Consider the following 25,389-nt stretch of genomic DNA (forward strand, 5'->3'; position numbering starts at 1 on the left):
ACAGCGGGCATCGTGAGCCGCGTGCCCTCCCACGGCCGACCGACCGACAGACCGACAGACCGACAGACCGACAGACAGCCAACTGTGGACCGACGGCGGACGCAACGCAACTCTCCACCGGCGCCCACTCAGAGAGGCAACGGCACTCTTAAATGATCCGACTGAGGATTTGAAGACATAGATTGTCGAACCTACTTCCCAACTTGGCATTCCGATACAGGAACCCAAAGCCAAAAGGTAAAATAAGGCGGGCACCTGGCCCACACTCAGACCTCCGTCTGCAGGTCAATGATGTCCTGACCCACCAGAGGGATGGGAGTGCTGCTTTTCTCCCACTCCACCGAGTGGAGCTCCAGCGGCGAGGCGGCCAGAGGCTCCAAGTCTTTGCGGACCCACGCGGGGGGAGACTGCTGCTGCGGTAAGCCCCGGACTCCTTCCCAAGGCCTCTCCAAGGGACCCTGCTGTTTGTCCTGAAGGGCGACAAAGGGACCACGCTTAGTCGCCAAATTGCCACCGAGCGAGCGAGCGAGAAAGGCCTCATGCAAATGAGATGCGAATGTCAAATCAGCAGGATCGCCTACGGAGGCGACTACGCATCCCTCCTTGAGGCAAGTGCAATGGTGTTTTCCGACCACAATTTGAAATGGTGAGGTCATATTGAAAACACTCACGCTTTGGTTCGTTTTGTCACTTCCTGCTGATGAGACGCTCCATCTCACAGACTGTAGGAAGAAAAATGCACCCGTTAATTCAAACGTCAATGCAAATCTTCTTTACAGGGGCATTTTTTTTCCAGTCGCCGCCATTGCCTCAAATTTGATATCTCTATTTTGGTATTTTTAATATCTCTATTTTTGATGAGCAATGAGCAATGGACAATGAAAACCACGACGTTACCTTGCTGTCAGAAGCGGGCGACTCTCTGTCTTTATCAGCGTGATGTAGCTTCCTGTTCAGGTCCTGGAACATGTTCTGGTGGCGCTTCTTTGTGTGCATGATTTTCTAGGGAGAAATCATGAACATTTAAATCATGGATTTCGATCATAACGAGACCGTTTGAGAAAGTCCGATCGATTGATAGGTACCTCAAAGTCCAGCTCGGCATAGCGGGACTTTTGTCTCTATCAAAGAAAATCGAACAAACAGGGTTAGTTGGCTTGAACCAAGGAGGAAGCCAGGGAATCCAAATCCTTTTCCTTCCGCTCTTACCTCCAAGGAGCTCATGGACAAAGTAGAGATGGTCTCGCTTTTGGACATCATGGAGTTCATGGACTCAAAGGTGTTCTCCAGGCTGCTGTGAGTGATGTGAGACTCGCTGGACATGTTGTGGATGTTTTGGATGGGCGAGTCCCTCTCCGAGTAGGAGACGCTGACCTGGTCGCAGGGAATGGTCTTGATCCCGAAGGCGGCTTGGGGCTCGGCAAAGGGGCCGCTTAGGTGCATGAGTCGGGCCTGGGGCAGCTGTTCCACGTTGATGCTGTATTTGCCGGGGTCCTCTTTGGGCTTGCTTCTCAGGGTGGAGGTGGTGTTGGGCATGAGCATGTAACCGCTGGCGTCGGAGACTCCGCCCTCCGCCTGAACCCGTGCCAGGTCGGCGTCCAGCTGCTGGAAAAGCTCTCCCTCGCACACGTACACGGCTTTGGCGTCGACTCCTCCCGCCAGGCGGCTCTTCTCTCTCTTCAAGGTGAGCGTGTGGCTGGAATATTCGGGGACCGCCTGCATGTGGCTCTTGTTGGACGGCAGGGTGTGGAAGTTGGGGCCCATGGGGAGGGGCATTTGAGGAGGTGACATCTTCTCTTCGGACGAGCCGCTCATTCCTTGGAAGAAAAATGACGAGAGTCAAGGCGAGTCAAAAAGCAACCGAACGCAAAGGTCGGTGTCGATGCTTACCTTGGATGCACGAATCTCCGTCCTTCTCGGCGTCAGACTGATGAAAAGGAAAGCGATACTCCATCAATGCACGGTAGAAAAACGGAGCAGGAAAGCCAAGAAAGCCACCTACCGCAAGCTGGTTGTGGCCATTGGGATGCGAGCTTCCCGAATCGCCGTTGCCGTCGTCCTTGCGCTCCACCACTCTGCACTTAACAGCTTCCTGAACCTAAAGAGGAATGATCCCCGCAAATTGCATTTCAAGCGCGGCTCATCACGTGCTCGACAAATTGAAAGAATTCTCCCTTACCTCTCTCCGCAGGATACAGTGGACCATGACGATGATAAAACCTTCCAGGGAGTCGAAAACAGCAAAGAGGATTTGGAAGAGGGCCGAACGGCGGTCTGTGATGGCCAGGACGGCCGACATCCAAGTGAGGGCCAAGAGAGGCAAAACCACGCAGGAGCTCCACAACGATGCCCTGCAAGGAAGAGAGAGGGGAGGCCATGCATCCTTTTACTTGATGTCCTTGGCTCCTTTCCTTATCAATATAAGCTTCGTGGCAGATCAATAGAACCTACCCTGCTCTCTCCTTCAGCTTCACGTCCGTGATGCCGTCCTTGGATACCAGCTTGTTAAAGACCAGAATACCAATCACCATATTCACCTGTTGGTTGGGCAGAAAGAAATGAAAGGGTCAGCGTTGCAAGAAAACAAACCAAAGAAAAATAACATATTGGGATGGATTCAAATTTCAAACTCAGATCAGATACGTACCAAAACAACAGCGGCGGCCGGACCCACAAAAGAGTAGAGGAGCCCGCCCTCCAGAGAAAGCCAACAGCTAAAGGGAGAGACGGAGCTTTAATACGGTCACGAGAGAAAAAGGGAAGTTGAAAGAAAAACAATCAGGCTTACTAGTTGACGGTGCCGTATCCCTTGGCTTTTGTGAAGCCCACAGAAACGGCCACCACCAACGCAGGGAGACCTAAACAAAAAGGTTCAAGTATGAAGTGAAGAAGCTTTCAGGAGGAAAACAAATACAAATCAACGTCAGGTGCCCTTACCCCAACCCAAGCACAAGAAGCGCTTGCGGATGATGCGCTTGCGTAGACGACCCGTCACGGCCATGTACGACTGCCAAGCTTCTGTCAGCACCCAGCAGAACGACGAGAGGAAAAAGAAGTGCAGGAGAGCCGCTACCAGTGTGCACACCACCTAAGAAAGCCCAAAGTGGAGGGGGGGGAAGCAAGTTTAGAAAGCCACCACCTTTAGAAAGCCTTGAAAGGGGAAGGAAAGCGCCTAAGCAAGCACCAACCTTATTGCGAGCTTGAGTTTGTCCCACCAGGATCAGGGCGTTGGAGCAAATAATGGACAGGCAGAAGTTGATGAGGATGACGGAGCGCTCGGAGCGGATATACCTGGAGCCAGTCGGAGAAAAAAAAAAGCATGAGTTTGGAAAAGCCAGCCAGCCAGCCTACAGGCCTTTACCACTGCCAGGGTGGCTGACTTACTTCCACACGGAGACGTAGATGATGATCAGGAGGATCAGGGTGAGAGAAGACACCCCGCAGCCCACGATGAGCGTCACGGACGGGAGAAGCGCCTTGTCCATCATCTGCGGAGAGGAGACAAAAGACACGTCTTCTAAGAGCTGCGACATGTGCATTATTGGACCAAAGGCGCAGCTCGAGCAAGGTGACCTCAAGGGCAAATGAAACAAAGGCTCGGTCGGGCTGGCTTCATCAGCTTGATGTTATTTTGACTTTGAAGATTGCGATGGCTGCCACCAAACTGTAGTGAAGGAGCTCCATTTGCGATCTTTTGAATGAGCTCTGAGTTTGTTGTGTCCTCTATCTGGGTTGCACGACGTAAGTCAGGCTTTGACCTACATATGTATCAAACATGTCTTATGTCTGCCCTTGTTGGAAGAGAAACATGTGAGGGAGGGAGGGAGTGCTTGATGGACCCAGCGAGCACAAGCTGGTCAAGGGCAGACCTCCATTTCCTATCATTTCCTTCTGCGTGTTCTCTCTCATATCGGAGACGAAAGCTAATGCGCCGCAATATTTGCCTTTATTCCCTCGTCTGGTCTCGCTCGCTGCCTCGTGCAGATATTTTCATCGAGGAGATGGGCATAATAGGCTGGATGATGGCGAGTGTGGGCGGAGGGGTGGGGTGGGGACCGTCAATGCATAACCAGACGTCTGTCTCTCATTGGTTCACATCTTTGGCATTGTCAGACACAATGAGGCTGAAGGAGGATGTGGGGGGGGGGGGGGCAGGACATAATTGAGACTTTGTAGATAATAGCCGATGATGACGACGGATGATTGCGCTTCTTTCCACAGCTTAAGGTCAAGAGAAAGGAGTAAGAGGTGGGCAAAATCCAAACAAAAGCCACTGACTGGAGCTAGCAGGAGGGAAAACAAAACACTGCAGTCAACAGCTCTTGAGCAGTTGGACGACGGGGCATTTTCATTCAAGGCATTTATCTGTTGTTTGTTTGCGCTAAGCAGTAATTGCTGCATGGCCGACTTGGCCAGATCAGATGAGGGACGAGGAAAGGAAAGCAGAGGAAAGGAAAGGGAAGGGGGTTGTTTTTTTCTGGCTCCCAGCTTCTCACTTATGAAAAATCCCCCAGGCCGAGTTAGCGCTGCAGAAGCCGTTACTGTGGCAACTGGCTAGAGCAGCTTCTGGGGCAGCTCAGTCTACAGGGGAATTTTTTTTTTCTTTTTTCCTGGTTTGGTTCATCATGGAAAACGCGATTCATTTGCACACAAAGTGAAACAGCTCACATCATGTCATTAAATTGTGCAAAAAAGGCTGCACACAAAATCCCATCACTAAACGGAATCAAATGATGCGTTTGCACGTCAATGCATGTCACTTTCCTCCCTCTTTCAAATGAAATTCCCATTTTCACATCTCCTGGACCGAGACAAAGAGGCATGGCGCCGTGCAAATGGCTTGAAAAAGCACCAGCCAGCCAGCGCGCTGCATCATATCACATCGCATCGCATTTGCACAAAGACGGTAGCAGAGAAAAAAAAAAGCTCGAGTACGATCAAATGAGAAAGACTTACCGAGTCGAAGTTGACGCGTGCTAAAATGGCGAAGGTAGAGAGGCTGTCACACACGCATTTGGTTCGGAATGAATGAACGGGGATGGCTCTGCAGCTCCGCGCAGACCACGAGCCGAGCAGGGAGGATCTGCACAAGGGAGGAAGGAGAAGAGCAGAGGCACCCACCAGTGAGAGGAGGAGAGCAGAGCAGAGCAGAGCACAAAAGCAGAGGCTGCTTTCACAGATGACACAGCTCATTAAAAATGCTTTTCCATTCAAGGATAGACAAATGTTTTACACATGTTGTGCAGGTTTTTTTTTTTTAGACATAATCATTTGCAAATATTCCCTTTTATTTTGGCCTTTGTCTGATAGTGCTTCACTGACATTTAGCCGCCTTTTCAATGACTGAAGAGTAAAATATAATCATCAGAGGAAAAAAGATTTCTTAATACACTAATGCAAATAAAATTGTATCCAATGAATCCATGGAATAATGAATTCTATAAATATTTGACAGCCCTAATTACACTTTGTTATTTGTCTACTTTGCTGTTTCCAGTTTTTAAAATGTCTGAAATGTGCTGCCTTGCCTAAACGCTTGCTTGAGCTGGAAATGATAGGACAACATCTTGTGAAAAAGCACATGATCACTCCCCCTCTGGTGAGTCTCAAGGTGCCTGGATGGATGGATGGATGGATGCATGACTAAAAGACGGTTGGAGCTGGTGACATATGGCCAGCAGCCGCCAGATGTGTGACTAATGACTTTGATGTCCAAAAGAAAGACGACACGAGTCGACACTCACGTTTCACTTTCATCCCACGAGAGGCACGTCTCGTTCATTGTGTCCTAAAAAAAGAGACAGATGGAGACGACATTGTGAGGAATCTGCACTTTGAAATTCCGTAGGAAAAACGTGTGAAGAGAAGCAACACCTTCTCCAAATGACTTAACAATTCCAGAAGCTCATTACAGGGCCAATGAGAGTGACTTTTTTTTTCAACAGTGACTGACTGACCGACCAGCTGGTTAGGCTGTGATGGTGGCAAAATGATTGCCAAATGTCACCGTTTCAACACAAATGTCAACCAAATGTCAAAGCCGGCCGGCCGGCCAGAGGGGATGCTGTGATTTTTTTTTTCTTTTTTTCTCAGGCTCCATGACTTACATTGTGGAGATGCGGGAACTCAATTTCGACGGGAGAAGACAAGAGAGCAGGGGTAGGGCTGACAATCACCGTCACTACTTTTGAATTGAGCAGAGTGGAGTTGCTGCGGAGAGACAAGAACAGATTTAATATGGACGGTCGTAAACGGCCAGTGGCGCGACTGTCATCTTGTGGCTACAATAAGAATGACATGCCGGACCATTTACCTCTGAAAGGAAAGAAACCAAGTAAGGTTTCTGTAGAGGACGATGCCGGTGACAAAAGCTTCATTGCCATCTGAAATCAAACAAATGCTTTCTTAGATACGCATTCAAGTGCATGACATAGCCGTCGCTCGCTGGCTCGGTCAATTTTTTGCGTGTGCTCACCACTACGCTCAATGGCTAAAGCATCTCTGGAAACGGAAATTTTCTCCTCGGCAGTCCTGACCCAGTCCAACATTCCCCTCCAGCCTTTGGCGGGGAAAGTGAAGTTGGAGCTGGTGGAAGTGGGCCGCTTGTGAATGCTCAGCACTGAGAAGGAAACAGAAAACACTTCATTCAGAATGAACTTTGACAGACAGACAGACACATTGCTTCATTTCAAAGTCTTAAGGCAAGTTGGGAGACAGACAGCAAGTGCTTTGCGTGACGGATGGATGGAAGAGGTGCTTTGATGCACTTGGCGTGAGGACAAATCGTCGTGACGAGACACGAGCGCTTGAAATTCGGGCTCACCTAAATTCTCGGTGACTTCGTAAATATCTTGGAAGCCGCTCATTTGCATACCGATCATGTTGACCGACTCCTCCACCAGACGGAATAACACCTTAACGTTGGCACCCATCTGGATGAGAAATGTGGGAAGGAGAAGAAAACCGGTCATTGCGTTGCTGGAGAGAGATGATTTATTGACAGTTTGCTTGCAGTCTGCTTGTTACGTTAACCTTTTGGCGCCTCAATGGATGGCAGGAAACGCCAAGCGCAAAATGTCACGACTTGATCCACAATGGAAGGGTTTGAAAATTGGCTCAAAAGAAAGCTGAGACTTTTGGTCATGACTAACCATCTATTATGTCTTTTCTGTGTCGATGTCCGCCTACTGCACTGCACTGACGAAAGGCTCGCTCGCTCGCTGCTAGGCAACCAGCAAACTTCCTTCGAACCATAAATGAACCGCCCGCCCGCCTGTTGATTCATGATGATATTTCTCCAGAATTTCCTTTCCTTCCCATGGAGGGGAGGGCTGCCCCGGACTTGCGTGTCTCTGACGCACGAGTGTGGGCACAAGGTGTGCCTTTTCTATCAAACGTGTGCCGTCTGTGTCCTCTCAGATTGGCGAGTGGGCGCCGGCCGCCGCGTATTTCCCTGACTCAATCTCACGCTCAAGTGTTTGCTCGACTTGTCATTACCATTTGGAGCACTAAAGGTGAAATGGCTTGAGAATTTCTTGTCACGTACCAGCTGTGCCTCTTCCCATTTCTCGTGATGTTCCTCTTTCAGTAGGTTGCTGATGGTTTGGACATAGTTCTGCCCCCCCCAAAAAAAAATAAGTTGGAGTCAATACAATGTAAAGGGCCGGCCGCATTGACATCACCTCGAAATTTTCAAAGCTTACCTCAACGTCCGCGTTGCTAAGCCTCATGGTGGTTGCCTTGTACAAGTCAGTGATGTTCTTGAGGATTTCCATGACGGCCATGAGGTCACCGCTGTATGTGGCGCCTTCGTCGGTTGAGAACCTCAAACGTGAAATGACTTCGGCGACGCCGTCCACGCTTTGCGCCTTCTGCGCTTTGCCGATGTATTCCCTCGACTACAAGGACGAGACGTTAAGGATCACGTGGTGTACGACGAGGCTCCTTTTTCCGGCCGGAACTTACCAGGGTCTGAATGTTCTCGTAGTTCTTGGAGACACACTTGATGTAAGTGGGGCTCTCCCAAGTGGCGAGGCCGACGGCATTGAGACTGCAGCGGCGAAGAATCAGACCTGCGTGACAATAGGCGCTCAGGCTTGTATGGATATAGACACGAATACCATAAATACATGCAAACATCAAATGTACCTTCAGCGTCAGTGGGACATAGGATGGCTGCCATGTCTCCAGCTGGAGTTTTCTTCCACACGACGTCGCCATCGTTGTGCTCAGAGCAAATCTCGTGAGGCTCTAAAAAGCAATGGAATCCAAATTGTGTTAGCTTATGAAATGATCTGGGACGAGGTGCTAATCTTGTGACTGACCGGGGCATCTCTTTTCATTGCAGCGCTTTTGCTCTCCTCTTTCGCCAGGGCAAGGCTCCCCACCGAAGAAAGGGCCCTCGCATACTCTTTGTCTTTGCTGAATGCCGCCGCCGCAAGTCTTGCTGCAGCTGCCCCAAGCGCTCCAGGCGTGCCAGCGTCCATCAACTAAACACACACAGTGGCAGCGTCAAGTCTCAAGTCTGTGATTTGTCTTGCATTGATGATTTCACTTTTTGAATTTACCAGGGCACTCTTTCAGGAAGCAGTGGATGGCCTCTTTCCAACTCCCGTGGCACTCTGAGCCCCCGTAGGATGGCCCATTGCATTCTCGTGTCCTCTGCCTGGTACCGTTGGAACAAGAGGCAGAACACGGAGTCCACACCGACCAGTCGTTCCAGTGTCCATCCACTAGAGGGAAGCAGAGACAGACGCATCAACGATGAGCAACATAATTGGCCAACGTTGGAGGGAGTTCATGATATCTATTTATTTGAAGAATATTTAGAATATATATTATATATATATAGAATAAATAATATCTATTTAGAAAACATCTCACTGGGGCATAGAGCAATGTTGCAGATCTTGTTCTGTTTTGAAGGGCCCTTGCAGGGCTCTCCTCCGTTCTGGGGCAGCCTGCATGTGCGAGTGCGGTCGCGGTAACCACGGCCGCACGTGGAGGAACACAAGCTCCACGGAGTCCACTCATCCCAGGCGCCATCCACTGAAAATCAAATCGATCAAGGTGATGCAACGATCATCGATGTGTCCATCGATCTCACTCGTGTGCAGGTCATGGACGAGGAGGTTACCTGGGCAGACGAGGGTGTTGTTGCAAGGTCTGTTTTCACGCAGGGGTCCGGTGCACTGGGTGGTGAAGGAGGAAGTCGCGCAGACCCGGGTGCGGCTTTGCCAGCCTTCTCCGCATGTCACCGAACACGCGCTCCACTGGGACCACTCGTCTGTCTTACTATTTGCTGAAAACAATGAAGTGAGTTCAACTCTGGAAAACCCAATCGCGCTCGCAAGCGCAAACGAAGCTTACCGATTTGGGTCGCAACTCCTCCGAGGCCAGAATCATCGTGCTCCCTCCTCATACCAACAATGGCCCGCAGACCCTGGCTCTTGCTGCGTTCTGTGCCTGCAAGAAGAAGAAGAAGAAGACGCTGCGGTTCATTGCATTGCATTGCATTGAGCAGCTGGCGCCAAATGAAGGAAATGAGAGGTTACGCACCTATACAGGCCCGTTGGTTGCACGCCCGCCCTTCTTCCACCGTCCCCTCGCATACGGCGTCGTCGGGCTGACAGGCTCGGCTGCGCAGCTGGACGCCACCGCCGCATTCCTGACTGCAAACTGACCAGCGGCTCCACCCGGCCCAGCCTTCTGCAAAGGAAAACATACGTGTGTATCTAGATTAGGGTGCCAACTGATAGCTCCATTACTGGACTCATCACCTCTTTCATCTGATTGCTAGATTGGAGTTGGACCAACTATCAATCGAGATTGAAGGTCTGCTCACTCCAAGCTGATCGTTGTTTATCCCGAAACGGCTTGAAATGATCAAAGGTGGCGATGGCGGGCGCCGTTGTTATGGCGACCGACCGACCGCCCGCCCGCCCGACCGCGAGTGTGCTTCGATTTGACTGTGAGGTCTTTGTGCTCCTCTCCACCTACATAAAGGCACAGGTTCGGCCTCATCACCCAAATGAAGGCGCTTGACTCGCATGGCAGCACAAGCGTGTGCTTCAGGTAGTTGATCCAATTAGCTTTTAAAGATGCGCTTCTGTAACACCTTGGATGGGCTGCTCATGACTCTGCGGCGGCCGAGGGCACATCCCTCGTCTGGGCTCGTGCTCCGGGTCAGCGAGCGATAAGGAGGGCCGTTATCGGCAAGGCAAGCGCCCCGTTACAAAACATGTTGTTTCTCTGCGTCCCACTTACTGATGATCTCAGCGGTCTGTCGGTTGTCTCTGGCCACGGGAAGGCATTTCTCCACGTAAACGCCGCCTCTGTAGCAGCTCCCCGGCTTCCTCTTTGGCGTCTCCCAACACTGGCAAGGGGTGTTCATGATACCGCAGGGATAGTCGTGGGTGCTGTCTGACAGGCACTTCTCCAGCCACTGGCACAGCATCTGGCAGGCGTGCATACTGGGGTTCCTTTTCCCCACCACCAGAAACTCAGACTTGAACTCGCTGACGTCATTCTGCCCGTTGTCGTTCTCCGGGCCGTTAGCGGAGGCCACCTTGCGGATCTGCAGGAACTGCTTGCTGGATTCGATGTAGGTGACGGCGGTGGAAGCGTCGCACAGCTTGACCACCTCGTCGTAACTCTCCATGCCCAGGTAGGTGCGGGACGTCTCGATGAAGGAGTCGAACTGGAAGGTCCTGACCCGCCTGGGCTTGCACGACTCGGTCGGCTTGGTGATCTTCATGTAGACGGTGTAACGGCGGGGGTCGGGGTTCTGCAGGGTCCAGGAGCACGGCGCCGACGGAAGGTTGGCGCTGGACGAAAACACGCCAAAGAAGCGACTTTGCTCCAGGGCGGCGCAGGTGTCGGAGGCCGGACCGGAGGGAGAGCAGGAGGTCAGAGTGCAGGAGAGGAGCACGGCGAGAGCCGCGCAAAGAGCTGACCACGCCATGGGCTCAGCTTTGGCTGAGAACCTCAACCTCATTTGCTTCTTCTGGGTGATGTCGATGAGGCAGCTGCAGAGGGACAGACAAGGACAGCATGCAAGACATTTGAGTTCTGATTCTTATGCACAAAAGTTTGCACGCACATTGCGTCGGTTCCCTCGGTTCAAGATGGTAGAGAGGGAATGAAAGCGGCTAGTTCTCGGCAGGATAATTGTGATGAAACAGCAATTACAGGCTCTTCACAAAATGCTGCTATCGCCAAGCTCTTAGTCTTTTCCTCCCACTCACTGAACCAAACTGCGAAGCATCTGCGTCAGTCTGACGTCCACAGACGCATTATCACTCGCGACGGTGGCCACTTAGACACATCCGTTTTTTTTTTTTTTGCACAATGCACACCTCTAATTACATGATTTGAGCATACCGGACGGAGACTGATTGCATTCTCTACACTGATGAGATGAATAAAGGCAAGAGTTGATGCAAATGCATGGACATGAGTCAACTTTTGCAACAACATTTAACTTCACGGTGAGCAATGCCATCATGCTTCCTGCAGATTGCATTGTTTTTTTGTTTTTTTTGCAACAGGCTCTACAAAGTCATGCATGATGTGGAAAGTGCACAGTCTTGCAAGATCTAGCTGAATAGACAGTAAATACACGGGCTGGTTGCTAGGCAACATCCTCGTGCAATTTGTCTCATATTCTGAGCGATTATAAAACGCCATCAGGCAGGTTGACAATCGACAGCATCTACGTATGTGAATGGAAAAAACCTTAAGGCAGCAGCGATATATGATTTGCTAATTGCACTGCCATTCACTCAGACAGACACACACCTGCTGCACTTTTCATTTCCTCACATCTGCGAGCAGCATAGCAAAGACATCTGCTTTGTATAGAGAGGGCTGTCTCTCTCTCTCTCTCTTTCTCACACTGGCTTGCCCACCTCACCCCTGCCTCCCTCCCTGCCCCCCTCCCTCCCTTCCAGCCCACCTCCAACCGGAAGCTCCATGAATGTGCATCGGATGCTGCTGTGAAAAGAAAGGAGGTCCAGCTGTCGTCTACGCACATTGCCATGCACTTTCCCTCCTGACCTTTTTTTCCCTCTTTGTCTTCCGCCTGACCATTTGTTGCTTGCGGCAACATTTCGACAAAACAAGTAGGCGAGGGAGTAAGCGGGAGACTGTCGTCATGGAGACCTTGTTCCAAATAGTTTGGCTCACAATTGCACTGCTGCAACGTGATGCTGGTCAAGTACAAGAGGAAACATGGCAAAGCAATGATCAATGCTGTTTCTTACTTTGAATGCTGTACCAATTTGCAGCACGTCAACTGTCAAATTGCTTACGTTTTGACAAAACAGAATGACAACAAACACACCGGAAGGTTCTTGAAGCTTGTCCCAAAAGTTGTATCGAAGTCATGACATATATCATATCAGATGCAAGTTTTGTGAGTCAGCACCACGGACAGTTTCATCCATCACGCAGCAGAAGCCACAGTGCAACATTCAGTACCGCGGACAGCGACATTCAACACAAGGCAAAATAAAGATCCATTTCTTACCGTGTCTTTCAACACGAAGTCTTTGGAACTGCGGCGCGGACTGGCCAAAACTTTTTGCTGTTCTTGCAATGTTGGACGACGAAAAAAGCTGCGCCAGGTCCGCTGCTGACCCGAGTGGGTCAGCCCCGAGTGTCTTTGATGCCCACAAGCAAAGAATTTCTCTTAAAAAGTGACTCTTACAAACTCCAAAGAGTTTACTACCAACTTAGTTGAGCTGCTATATCCAGAGAAACTGGCGTATAGCGCACGTTGTGTTGAATCTGGCTGGCTGGCTGGCTTGCAGTGAAGCTCCAAGACGCTCCGGAGAAGCAAAACGACGTGTACTCTCGCTTGTCTGAGCTCCCAGAATCAATGTTGGTACTTCTACTCCCGGCTTCGGAGTCTTCTTGCTTGTGGCACTGAAAGCGGCTTCAGTCTCAGTGTAGCGTGTGGCCTTCTCCTGGTTACTTTATATCCAACCCCGCCCCCCCGCCCCTCGCAGTCACAGTCAGTGCGTGGATCAAGTGAATGAGACAGCAGCAAGACAGGAGGGAGGGAGGGAGGGAGGAGGCTACGTGGGAGAAGTGTTAGTGACCGTGTTTGCGCACAGAGCCGCCAGGAGTGCAGGGAGGGAGGGAGGGAGGGAGGGAATGCGTTGATGCAGGATGGAGGGAGGCGTGTTCGCATAGATACAGCCCATTATGAACACCAAACTACGCAGATATCAACGCAGAGCCAAAGGTACCGGAAGGAGGATGAGCACAATCAGTGAGGGAGAGGAACACACACACACACAGAGTGAGGCCTTTTGCGCAGAAAAAGTACACTTAGCAACGTCAATATTCTTTTAGGGCAATATTATTGAACCAGAGTGCATATTATACAGGGAAAAAATGACACCAATTAACGCCATGCATGAGTGAAATCATCATAATCATTGATCTTTGACTCGCTTTTGTCTTTCACGAGGTCAGAAAGCGGCAGCACGTGGCAGTTGCTGAGGAGGCAACCTTTTATCAAGTGGAAAATTGCAACGCCAGACTCATTTCAGCATGGGCACAAACAAACGTGTGCGTTTGACTTGGATATTGACACTTTATAGGACCCCTGCTGCCTGCTAGCGCCAAAAATACTGGCAATGTCCTGTGGAGGCCCAAACTTTTATGCTTGCATTGACGTTTTGGGTCATTCGTTTCTGTACTGTAAGTGTGTCTGCATCAGCCCACGCTTGCCTCACTCTTAAATGAGCCACAACTGAAGGGTAATAAATGTGGAAATGATTTGGAATACATTGTCCTTTATGGCCGGATTGTATAATGGCAGAGACTTTATACGACTCTCGCCTCAACAAAACAAATGCAATGGAAATCATTCACGCTACTGGAAAATTTTGAGTCTTCAATGAACCTAGCATTGTTTTGAAGGATAATGACTAATCCACTCCTAATGACATCACACAGTGGCGGAGGATCCCTCCCCATGGCGGCGCTATGACAGAATGACACTCCACCTCCATTTTATTCTTAGGGAATCTGTGGGAAAATATCGAGCAAAAACAATGACTAACGGATCTGTTTTGGACTTCCTGATTCATGATGATCACTTTTGAAACAGAGCCAAGAGTACTGTATCAGGCAGACACCCACGGTAGGTTGTTCACGCGTGGAGAACCACCCAGGCTGTGTGTGCATGTGCATGTGCATGTGCATGTGCATGTGCATGTGCATGTGCATGTGCATGTGCATGTGCATGTGCATGTGCATGTGCATGTGCATGTGCATGTGCACGTGGGTCTTTGAGATGGGGATATGCTATACCTCATCATGTTGCATGAAGCTAAAACTTTGATAGCATACTTACTTTCAAGTGATTATTAACACTGCCTTTCAAAATGAACTTTTTTTCTACAAACCGCACTGACTATATGAAAAGGCCATCGGCAAGCCGTTATCTATTTGATAGTAGTGGGAAATTGGTTGAGAAGAAGAGTGAGAGGTAGAACTGGCAAGAAAAAAAACTCAAGGCACTTGGGAAGTCTTTGGAAAAAAAAAAGAAAAGAATACGTCTCCTTTCAAAACGATGAATAATGATAACCGATTGCCCCTTTTGTCCAGATTCACCAAGCGGGTACTATCAAAATGAGAATCAATGTCTCTCAGGTCACACAAAATAATTGTAAACGCTTTTGATCTGTCTACTAAACGCCCCGGGGAGTCTGCACAGTTATTCTGGTAATCAATCAAAACGAAAGAAAGTTGCAGCTTTTTTTTTTTTCTTCTCTCTTCTGGCCATTAAGAGAGGAAGTTAACAAAGATTCTGAGCACATCATTATTCTTGCAGGTTTCCCCCCGCTTGTTTTTGAACGAAAGAAAGTAAATCCTTCATTGGGAATAAATAAACAGCAAGCCTTGTGCAGAGTATGCGCGCAGTGACTCACTGTCTTTTCTCTTCACACAGGTGCTGCTTGCTCCAGCAGGAAAGACATACATGGTGCTATCTGACCATGATGACTAGTGCAGTGAATCCCCAACCACCGAGTGAGTGAGTGAGTGAGTGAGTGCAGCAGCGGGACTGGCACAACCACAACAGCTAGTTCACCGGGCTAGCCTTGACGCTGTGACTCATATGTTCCGATTCAAATCTCAGAGAGGACTCCGCTTGTCAGGAACAAAGAAAACGTGGACAGGAGTCATAAATGCTGCCTTTCCTTTCCATTACATTTCAAAGAACCAAACTCATATGAAATCGATTGACGGGGAGGAAATTAAATTGATAGTTTTAGAACATAAAAGGAGGTTTTGAAATAATCCATTTCGGCATTGTCATTTGAATTGTACTGTTTTGAATTTGATTCTGCCCTTTGTCACCGATTCTGTTCATAATTTTTATGGACAGAATTTCTAGGCGCAGCCGAGGCGTTGAGGGGGTCCGGTTTGGGGACCTCAGCATCGCGTCACTGCTTTTTGCAGATGACGTGGTGCTGTTGGCTTCTTCAGTCCGTGATCTCCAGCTCTCACTGGAGCGGTTCGCAGCCGAGTGTGAAGCGGTCGGGATGAGGGTCAGCACCTCCAAATCCGAGTCCATGGTCCTCGGTCGGAAAAGGGTGGAATGCCCTCTCCGGATCGGGGATGAGATCCTGCCCCAAGTGGAGGAGTTCAAGTATCTTGGGGTCTTGTTCACGAGTGAGGGCAGGATGGAGCGCGAGATCGACAGGCGGATCGGTGCAGCGTCGGCAGTAATGCGGACTCTGTACCGGTCCGTCGTGGTGAAGAGAGAGCTGAGCCAAATGGCAAAGCTCTCGATTTACCGGTCGATCTACGCTCCTACCCTCACCTATGGTCACGAGCTATGGGTCGTGACCGAAAGAACGAGATCCAGGATACAAGCGGCTGAAATGAGTTTCCTCCGCAGGGTGTCCGGGCTCTCCCTTAGAGATAGGGTGAGAAGCTCGGTCATCCGGGAGAGACTCGGAGTAGAGCCGCTGCTCCTCCACGTTGAGAGGAGCCAGATGAGGTGGCTCGGGCATCTCATCAGGATGCCTCCTGGACGCCTCCCTGGGGAGGTGTTCCGGGCATGTCCCACCGGTAGGAGACCCCGGGGTCGACCCAGGACGCGCTGGAGAGACTACGTCTCTCGGCTGGCCTGGGAACGCCTTGGGATCCCCCGGGATGAGCTGGAGGAAGTGGCTGGGGAGAGGGAGGTCTGGGAGTCCCTCCTAAAGCTGCTGCCCCCGCGACCCGACCCCGGATAAGCGGAAGAAGATGAAGATGAGATGAATTTGATTCTAATTTTCTATTGCAATTTGAGTTTGTTCTTTTTTGTTAACTCTCTTAACCACACTGCGGCTGCATAACATTCTGCATCTCAATACTCATAAAGATGTTTTTTTTTTTTTTAGCATTTCATAATTTATGCACGAATCCTCATGCAGGCAGCATCAGTTTGCCATTTGTTTTTTAGGATGGATGTACAGAGAGGAAAATGTTTTCAATTCAGTCACTGTGTGTAAATGTGAAGAGCGCCATTACATCTGCTTTCTCTTTTTCATTTTTCAGTCTTGGCCGCCTCACTCGGTTTCCCCCCTCTTTCTTTGTCTGGCACACATGCAAGGCCAGAGAGTGTGGGAGTCGAAGGGATGACTCATGTGTTGCACACCTCATCGCTGCTGTCCAACCATATATGGGCTGCCCGGAAATCCAATTCACTTCACTGCTCTGCTCTGTGCTGAGGAGAGGAGTAGAGACCCTCCTCATTTATTGCTTGATCCGATGAATAAATACCTGATTACGCTGCCTTTTGATGAAGCGACATGTGATGGCCGCTTCTGCAATGTGAGCAGTTGCAAGTCGGTTCACCTCCAAGGGGTTTTGTGGCAGCGTGCATAAATGACGCTATCTCAGAGCATATGATACACACGCATTATTTGCACATGTCGAGCTAAAAAAAGGATACCATGAAAATGCAAGTAGATAAACGCAGAATGTTTCATCCTCTTTACGTGACATAAAAAGATGAACAATCAGTTAGTCATCTAACGTGCATCCAAAGCGCTTTGATTTGTCTGTATATGGTTTCCTGCTCGCTCCCATTGTGCGCAAGCTTGAGTCACAGCAGCGCATTGAAGAGATGCCCATCAAGTGCTTGGGGTCTCTGCAGGCTTGCTCGTGAAATGTCCATCATGGAGAGGCCAGGCCAGGCCAGGCCATTGCTCACTTAGCGGCTGAGTCAGGCCGATCGATGATCATTCGACTCAAAAGTCTACAGAGGGAGGCCAAGGATTTTCTAAGCTTACCGCACGCTTAGGCCAAAGGTAAATAAATAGAGAAAAACGATGAAGCCAATCCTCGCCATTTAGTAAATCCACCAGAATGCTTGAGCCAATCAGAATACATTGAGAGAGCCGCCGGTCCATTTTGCCGCAAAGAGATTTCCTATCATCAAAACAGATAAGGAAACTGCAAAACAGGTCGTTGGCGAGGTATTGGTCGCGACTTGAATAATATGAGTGACATAAGACGACAAGAACCTTCGTGTGTCTCAAACACGAGCAACAAAAGCTTCATTACAGCAATTAGCAGTCAAGAGTAAATTGGGATGAGACGGAAGAAATACATCCATTCTACAAGCACCCCCTTCAAACTAATTACGTTGATGACTAAATCTGAATATCTAATTACACTGTGGGCAAAATATTACAAACCAAAAAAGTACAAGGCAGTGTGGAGCAAGTGCTTGGCTACAATTTGCATGTTGTGTGAGAAAATGATTTGTTTCACAGCACTTTTTTTTTTTTTTTTCCAGTAGCCTGGCCGAGACTAAAACCTTTTAAAGCAAAGATAAATATCTTGATATGTATTTGAAGTCTGAAAAAGCATGAGCAATTTATTTCCTTTCTATTTTATACTATAATTGGTTGAGTGTTTCCAATCAGTGGTGAGGTGGCCTGCTTTCTGTGAAATGAGAAGAAATGACACATTTAGGAGCTGGAATACAATTTTGGATTTGTTATAGAGGTTTCTAGTAAAGTTCGAAAAGACTTTTGTCTCGCACCTTGCTTCAATAAAAGCTGCAGTAAATGTATTGGAATAAACGTAGGTGAGAAGAGAATGTTGGAAATAATGAGAGCACTTCTTTGAAATGACACATACATATTCTACTCTAAAACGATAGATTGTCCTAGCCCTTCAGGCTACAGGGATGAAGCCAGCAGCTAATAAATGTCCACGTGAGTCTGGACTTCAATGTGTAACATGACAACCATTGTTCACCATTCAGAGGTAGAAAGAATATATCATTTGGACTTGCTTTTCAGCAAGTTCAACGACTCATTTCTGTCTTCAATGTATTGCTTTGGTGAATCTGTGTTTGTTTGTTTTTTTTGCAGTGTTTAATACCCCAGACGAGAATTTTCTCCACCTTATATTTAATAGCTCTGTCCACAAACAAAAGCCATCCACCCACGTGTTTTTTTTTTCCTTTCTTCCCGTTCCTACAACTCATTTAGCGCTCTAATTCAAATAGCAATAATTGCAGCGTGAATTGAATGAGATCATATTTGATGGTCTGGAAGTTAGCATCCAGGTTTCCGTTTGGGTTAATGGCAGTATTAAATTGCTCATGGTTGCAATTATTTGATGAGAGTAAGGAAACCATTTCTAGCAGAGTGACGGGCGGGGTCGGCCATCCGGAAGCTAACCAGTGTTTTGTAGCACTACCTTGACCACCCACCTTCTTCCGCTCTTTCACCTCTGCCTTTTGGTTGGACGGCGGTGCCGTTCGTCACTAGCGCTGGTCCGCTTTGGCTCACCGAAAAAAGACAAACGCTGTACTGTAAATAGAAGGATTGCCAATTGAATGATTTCTTGCAAATGATTTATTTGTGGGTGGCACAGCGTGTGACTGGAAATATGGCCCAAAATAAAAAGTGTTGTTTAGACGTTCCGTGACGAAAACGAGGCCATGTGTGATGATGAAGCAGCGCGCTGGGGAGTGAAATGATGAATTAGATCACACTTACTCCCACATTAGCCCGGGCACAAAACCCATCGTCACTGATCAACTCTGCTGTGCCAAAGTCCGCGTCACTGAGCGCCCATCCGTGGTTCCGTGCTGGTCGGGGCTTGAAGGACCACCGCAAGAGACATATCTTGGTGACCCTCGGGGAGAGAGAGAGAGAGAGAGAGAGAGAGAGAGAGAGAGAGAGAGAGAGAGAGAGAGAGAGAGAGAGAGAAAAGAAAAGTCCCTGGACGCTTGAGTCATCCATTACTATGGCAAGACTTCCCACTCAACATCATCAATGTAATTGGAAAGGACGTCACCGAAATTCTTCTGGACCATATACTGACGATTCATCACAAACCTGAAACTTTCAGAACATTGATAGAATACATGGATGCAATCATCCAACGTGGTTTGGAAGGAAACAAGCCAAACAACACTGACTTTTCATTGACAATGGCGACTAGGCCTAAACTGGCTCAGCTTTTATGGAGTGTAATTGTAGCTCAAGCAGATGCGTGACTTTGGTCCCATTGTGCTGGCTGGCCGGCCGGCCATTATTGCTCCTGCTTAATTCTCATGTTTATTTCCGAATGGTAGTCACGAATCAGCTGTAATTTTGTCCCCTTTTTAAAAAATGTCTCATAAAATAGGAAGCATGCAATAGCCTGTGTTGAGAAAGGTCAGCCGAGCGCCGCAAATCTTCCATAAGTCAACGTAGCGTTGAAGTGTCAATTTCTTCCATATGTGCAAGAGCTGGCCGAAACGCAGCGTCAGCCTCCTCTTGGCAATATGCTCGAGATTCTTTCATCAGCATATCCCTGAAGCCTGTCAGCAAAAGTTAACCATATAAAGTGCCCACTATTTAGAAGGTGGACCAGCAGAAAGTGGACTTCCAGAAACTTGGATTATGTTCTGTTTCAATTTGCCTTGTATTCACTGAAGATGGAAAAACCAAATTCAACGGCAGCATTGCATTTCATGATTTTACAATGACATGGACATTCACACGCATGATTCATTTGTTTGTTTCTTGCATCATCATCATCCTCCTCCTCAACATTTCTCATGAGGTATCTTCCAGTTTGTTACGTGATTGTAAATACACAAGGGTTTCTGCGTGGGTCCGTGCGACACCAACAACATGCAATGGGTAGGCGGATTGGAAGAGGTGAAGAATGCACGCTCCATGACAGATTGCACTGCTCAGGATTACATAAAGACACGTTGGACCGAGCCAACCTGCTTGTCGATTGAAGAACTTGAAGAAGCAGGTGATGGATGGCAGAGAGCATTGTGGGAATGGCGGCTCGATGACCTCACTCTGGTCCTGCTGTAGTGAAATGTTACAAACAAGCAACAGAAGGGCTTTCTGGTGATTCATACACGAGCAACTCCTTCGCTGTCTGTTCCAGTGCGCCGGCCATCTTCAAAATGTTCAACGGCATTGTCACGCCATTTATTTTTTGACGTTGACGGAATTGTGAGCTTTACAGTCGGTCACACTGACTCATTTGACAATGCGATGATGCGGCTCATGTGGATTGCACGGCGATGGTGACCTTTCCGGGAAGCCACACCTCTCAATCTTTCTCTAAATTGTTTACTTTTCTAAAAACTAGCTGTTTCAACCAATGCTACCGATAATTGACTTGAATATAAAGTGGCATGAGCATCATGATATAAATGTCATTCATATTGCCAATTTGATCTTTTCCAAATTTGTATCTTTGAGATATTTCTGGGGATTGTTTTTCATAAGCCAGCCACTTGGCCGAGCGAGCAGGACAAAAATACTGTACCCCCCCAAAAAATAAAAAGACCGTGACGAGATGAATCAGCAGGAGAGCTTCCTCGAGCTGCCAACTTGTGAAAGGTTGTCTCGTTATTTGCTTCCGATAAACACGATGTCCCCGTGTGATGTTTGTGCGCCATAACAATAACAAGCTTGCAGTTTGGATAAAAATGAGATCCTGGACGAAATTATGAGCGATAAATTGTTTTGCTCCCTCTAGTACTGCCATCTTTTTAGAACTGTCATTGACCATTGTTGGATATATATATATATATATATATATATATATATATATATATATATATATATATATATATATATATATATATATATATATATATATATATATATATATATATATATATGTATATATTTGGACTATATGTCATCGTTCAAGGGTAAACTCAATGTACACTGTTGTGTAGATTTTGTAGCACATCGCACAATGACGTCAGAGTGACGTGTGCAGATGGTGACCTTGCCCCTGAGCTGGTCTTGAAAGAGAGGGATTGGGGATGGATGGGGGGGGGGGGGCTTAAAATCGAAAAACCATGACCTTCTGCTTTCTAAACTTTAGTCTAAATGAGTTTGTGTCACCCTGAAGTCTTTTGGGTATTTTTCTTGCGAAGGCAGGCGACCCAAAGTTTGCGTCAGTGATATTTTTATAACTTGTGTTTTTTTTTCCCAACATACTACTCAGTCTTTTGCTCCATAGAGAAGATCCAAACCGTAGCTCCCACTACTAGCCAAGATTCACATTGAAATTGAACAATTAAATGCTGATAAATAATCAGTACATGCAATAGTGGGACATTTGGCTAGAGCCCAAGTACAAATATGAGCTCATTTGGCGATCTGAAAATTCCTTTTGATGTTTCATATTTCACAATTGAACCGTATACAGTTGCCTCAAGTGTTTTATGTCCGTCTGTCTGCCAGGTCATTAGCTCTGCCTGGAGCATTACAGATAGACGAGCGCTTGGTGTCTGTGTGTGCGCTTTGCAGCGTTTTCATCTTTTGGCATCACGCAGGCAATCTGTTGACTCCTACGTGCTCGCAGACACAAAGGCAAGAGCAAACACACACACACACACACACACACACACACACACACACACACACACACACACACACACACACACACACACACACGCTCTCTGTTGTTTCCAAGACTTGTGTCAAAGTAAAAAGCTTTCTTAACTTCTGATGGTTTGACATCAGTCTTTTCAGCAGCTTAATGAGCATTTACTTTTATTTTTGGCGATCCACTCCATTTGATCCGAAATGACCAGAACAGGTGGCCAGATTCTCACATGGAACATGTGCTTCGAATGGTAACCAGGTTCTCCTTTATTGCCATGACAACGCAAGGAATCTGCGTTGGAAGGCGTCATCCGGTCCCTGAGCCGCACAGCCAGCAATTGTGCGAAAAACTTTTCATTCGTGCTTGACTCACGTTGTGATCTTTGTATGAACAGGATGTGACGTGAAAAGTCTTGCTCTCTGAGCTTGCCATTCAGATGATGGTGTCACCCGTTCGCGGACCATATATCCAAAAATACAAATAGCCATTCCAAAAGGTTCGTTTACATGACTTCCAAAGAATAGGAAGAAATGCTTGTGATGCCCAAGACTGAGATTCATAATTGTCGGACCTTTCTGAAGCATCTCATTGGGTCAGCGGGTTAACAAGCTGGCTTAACCAAATGTTTCAAGGAGGCTTCTTGAAACTTTCAGTTCACTAACCTGTGTAGCTCTTCATTACAATCAGTGGGCCTCCTAAACCCATAGTCCACCCCCCCCCCCCCCCCCCCCATTGTTAAGTAAGCAAAATGTGTGCCGGACCACGAGGGTAAAACATAAGCCGATAGAAGCGGCTAGAAATACGAAGGCTTTCGAAATAAGTAGAGTGGAGGTATTCTGATGTTTGCAGTCTCAAAAGGGCTTTTAGCATCATGCCGACTTGAGCCATGTTAGAGTGAGCAACAAGGACAGTTGCGGAAGAACTTTTCTCCTCCTATTGTTTGTCTGTGACTTTGGTTAGCTGACATTTTTTTTTAGAAATCCGGGAACTGAATTGTGTTAAAATGTGATATCAAATTCAGCGTTTCTGCCAGGCTGGAATGTGTGGGAACACCATCCATCCATTTACCATATGGCTCGTCCTCATTTGCGGGTGAGCTGGAGCCAATCCTCACTGACTGAGGATGAGAGGCCGAAAAGTTCCACTCCCTATGAAAGTTGTGGAGACATGTGGATGAAGTTTGTCACAGTAACATCACTCCCACATGCTTTGCAGAGCCTTGCGCCATATCGGCTGGTAAATCAACACATCGACACATTTCCCACCCTCAGACTCATACTTGAATGTCCCCAATCTGACAAGTGCTATTTGGTCAGCTGCTGACGTGACGTCCTTGACCCCCTACTGTCAAACATGATCATTTGTGCAAGCTCCAGTGTATTGCGTGATCTTCCGCTGCTGAATGACACTCCAAGGTAAGTTCCATGACGCGCAGTCGTTGTATTTGTTGATTGCGCTCTATTCAGCAATTTTGAAAAGCAGACACCGAGCGCCGAGTCCCCATCAGGAAATTAATGCTGGGATACCCCGGCAAGGATTATATTGATGATAGCTCATCATGTTGACTGTTTAAGCTGGAGGATTTTCTTGCCTTCTGCCAATCCTTACAGCCTGCCATGGACTTATTTGTCCTCATTCGAGACAATGGCTGCCGGTCAGTCAATCGCTATGCAAGTGACTACCTTTGGAAATGAAAAGAAAAGAGCCGAAACATAGCTTTTGAGCAATTATTTAGTACAATGCCTGCTAAGAGAGTCTCTATGGGCTGTCACCAAAGGGACACTTCCTGTTTTTTGACTCATGTTCTTGTATTCTCACTTACGCATTTGTCTGGTATTGTGGTTAAAAATACAAGCCTGGAAGGATCCTTCTTTCTTGCCAAACTCCCATTGAACTATCTCACATGCGTCATAAACAGTGCTGGCTGGCACAAGAGCAGTCCACTGAACATGAAGGACTAAAAAGGAAAAGGGAAAAAATATACATTATGAAAGAAAGATACCATTCATATTCTTCGTCGTCCAGGATATATTTATGTAGCACATAGAAAGAATTAAAGCGGGTTGGCCGAGAACAATTATTATCATTTTTTACATCTCTTCTTGTGACTTCCAGAACCTTTGGACGTTAGCGTTACATCAGAATCATGGTAACCAATAAGAAGAAAAATCAAGTTTCAGGTGTCAATCTCAATAGAGTAGAGTAAAATCAAATGTAAAAGTCAGCTTTTTGTCCTTCCTATGTTGGATGTCTTTCGGAATGACAACCCAGCGTTTATTTTCAAGGGCCTGTTTTTGTTGTTGACCTAATTGCCCAGCTCAGCTCTGTCATAACAAGCCTTATGTACTATCTGGCCCAGGCGGCTGTTGTGATTGCATCTTCGCTCCAATGACATCTCGTTCACTGGGTTAGTTGGCTGCCGCAGAAAAACGGAAAGGGCTTAGGGCATGCTATGGAACGGAACGCTGCCGTTATGTCTGGCTGACAGACTGACATACATTTTCACTGCAGGGAAAAATGCTGCAAAACTGACAATGACGGACATAAAGGGATGCATGGCAAGGAACTTGCCGTAGAAGTTGGATCTCGGAGGACAGGCACGAGAAACAAAAAGAACACGCCGACAGACATAATCGAAGGAATTAGTCCTCCATCTGGGCGCATGACAGACAAGGGAAGCTCCTTACAAACAAATGGGGATCAAATGAAGCATGGAGATTACGAGAATGTACCGGCAACATAACCGGGACTGACTATACAACAGCATTTGTTTGGCACATTCAAAATCCATCGTGGGAATCAAATCGTTGCTTCCAGAGAGAGGTGAGGTAGCTTTGAGTGCCCGACATGTTGTAACGAAAGATCATCGAGAGCTCATTTGAATTGAGTCAAGAGCCCGAAGGGAGGGAGTGCAAGTGGCGGGTCAGCTGGGCATTCTTCTGATTGAGGCTGAGAAACGTGGAGTGCTTTGATGACATTTAGTTAGCAAAGGTTTCGGGGGTCAGCGTGCAAGACAATTGCTGTGATTAGTCTGCATGTAAAACACGTAACATTATACAAACAAGGATGAGACGAGCTTTTCTTTTCTGATCACATATTGTCCTCATCAGCCCAAACTAGATGTTAGCATTCACTTTGCATGCTCTCCCAGTGCTTGTGTGGGTTTTCTTCGGGTACTCAGGCTCCCTCACACATTTTCAAAACATGCTCTAAAAATTGTCCTTAAGTGTGAATGGCACATGTGCCGTGTGATTGGCGGGCGACCAGTCCAGGGAGTCATCAGCCTCCTGAAATCAGCTCGTATAGACTCCGGCAAATTAAATATATGGATGGATGGCAGGACATTGAATTAAAACTCTCACCAGAGTTTGCTTTTGAGAGTTACTGCGAAATTAAAAAGGTTTCACCTGCTTGTGTGTAGATAAACTTGTAAAATGGTTTGAAGACACGTCTTTGTCTTGCTGCTGTTCCTCCATCACGTTTTCTCTGCCCGTCAGGTTTCCA

The 25,389-nt window shown here is 47.6% G+C and overlaps 1 protein-coding gene across 2 annotated transcripts; it reads right to left on the reverse strand.

Annotated features, from left to right (window-relative positions):
• Positions 1-266: 266 nt before the first annotated feature.
• LOC147040670 (adhesion G protein-coupled receptor B1-like) lies at positions 267-10,996 on the reverse strand. 2 transcript variants are annotated; one of them, XM_085900778.1, is made up of 31 exons: positions 10,267-10,996; positions 9,559-9,708; positions 9,370-9,465; positions 9,137-9,301; positions 8,884-9,048; positions 8,568-8,732; positions 8,325-8,489; positions 8,149-8,250; positions 7,966-8,072; positions 7,704-7,898; positions 7,547-7,615; positions 6,824-6,932; positions 6,476-6,619; positions 6,314-6,383; positions 6,108-6,210; positions 5,745-5,788; positions 4,957-5,083; positions 3,385-3,488; positions 3,189-3,291; positions 2,938-3,088; positions 2,789-2,858; positions 2,648-2,714; positions 2,452-2,537; positions 2,180-2,351; positions 2,003-2,098; positions 1,891-1,927; positions 1,210-1,817; positions 1,086-1,121; positions 898-1,002; positions 672-722; positions 267-470 (listed from the first exon to the last, which is right to left on the reverse strand). In XM_085900778.1, exons 1-31 carry the CDS (start codon positions 10,994-10,996, stop codon positions 267-269), a joined length of 4,596 nt encoding a protein of 1,531 aa, XP_085756904.1. The 2 variants fall into 2 exon arrangements, with proteins under 2 accessions (XP_085756904.1, XP_085756903.1); XM_085900777.1 differs by having other exon boundaries at positions 1,891-1,948.
• Positions 10,997-25,389: the final 14,393 nt, after the last annotated feature.

This window comes from Syngnathus leptorhynchus, chromosome 20 (assembly GCF_054491065.1).
Source record: "Syngnathus leptorhynchus isolate UIUO chromosome 20, UIUO_Slep, whole genome shotgun sequence".
NCBI classification, from domain to species: domain Eukaryota; kingdom Metazoa; phylum Chordata; class Actinopteri; order Syngnathiformes; family Syngnathidae; genus Syngnathus; species Syngnathus leptorhynchus.

Bases quoted from the DNA above. Each gene is read 5' to 3' on its own strand.
- LOC147040670 (XM_085900777.1), bottom strand. From the start codon at position 10,996: ATGAGGTTGAGGTTCTCAGCCAAAGCTGAGCCCATGGCGTGGTCAGCT. The intron at 5,084-5,744 runs GTGAGTGTCGAC...TCCCTTGTGCAG, and splicing joins TCGTGGGATGAAAGTGAAAC to ATCCTCCCTGCTCGGCTCGT. The intron at 2,352-2,451 runs GTAGGTTCTATT...TCTTCCTTGCAG, and splicing joins AAGCTGAAGGAGAGAGCAGG to GGCATCGTTGTGGAGCTCCT.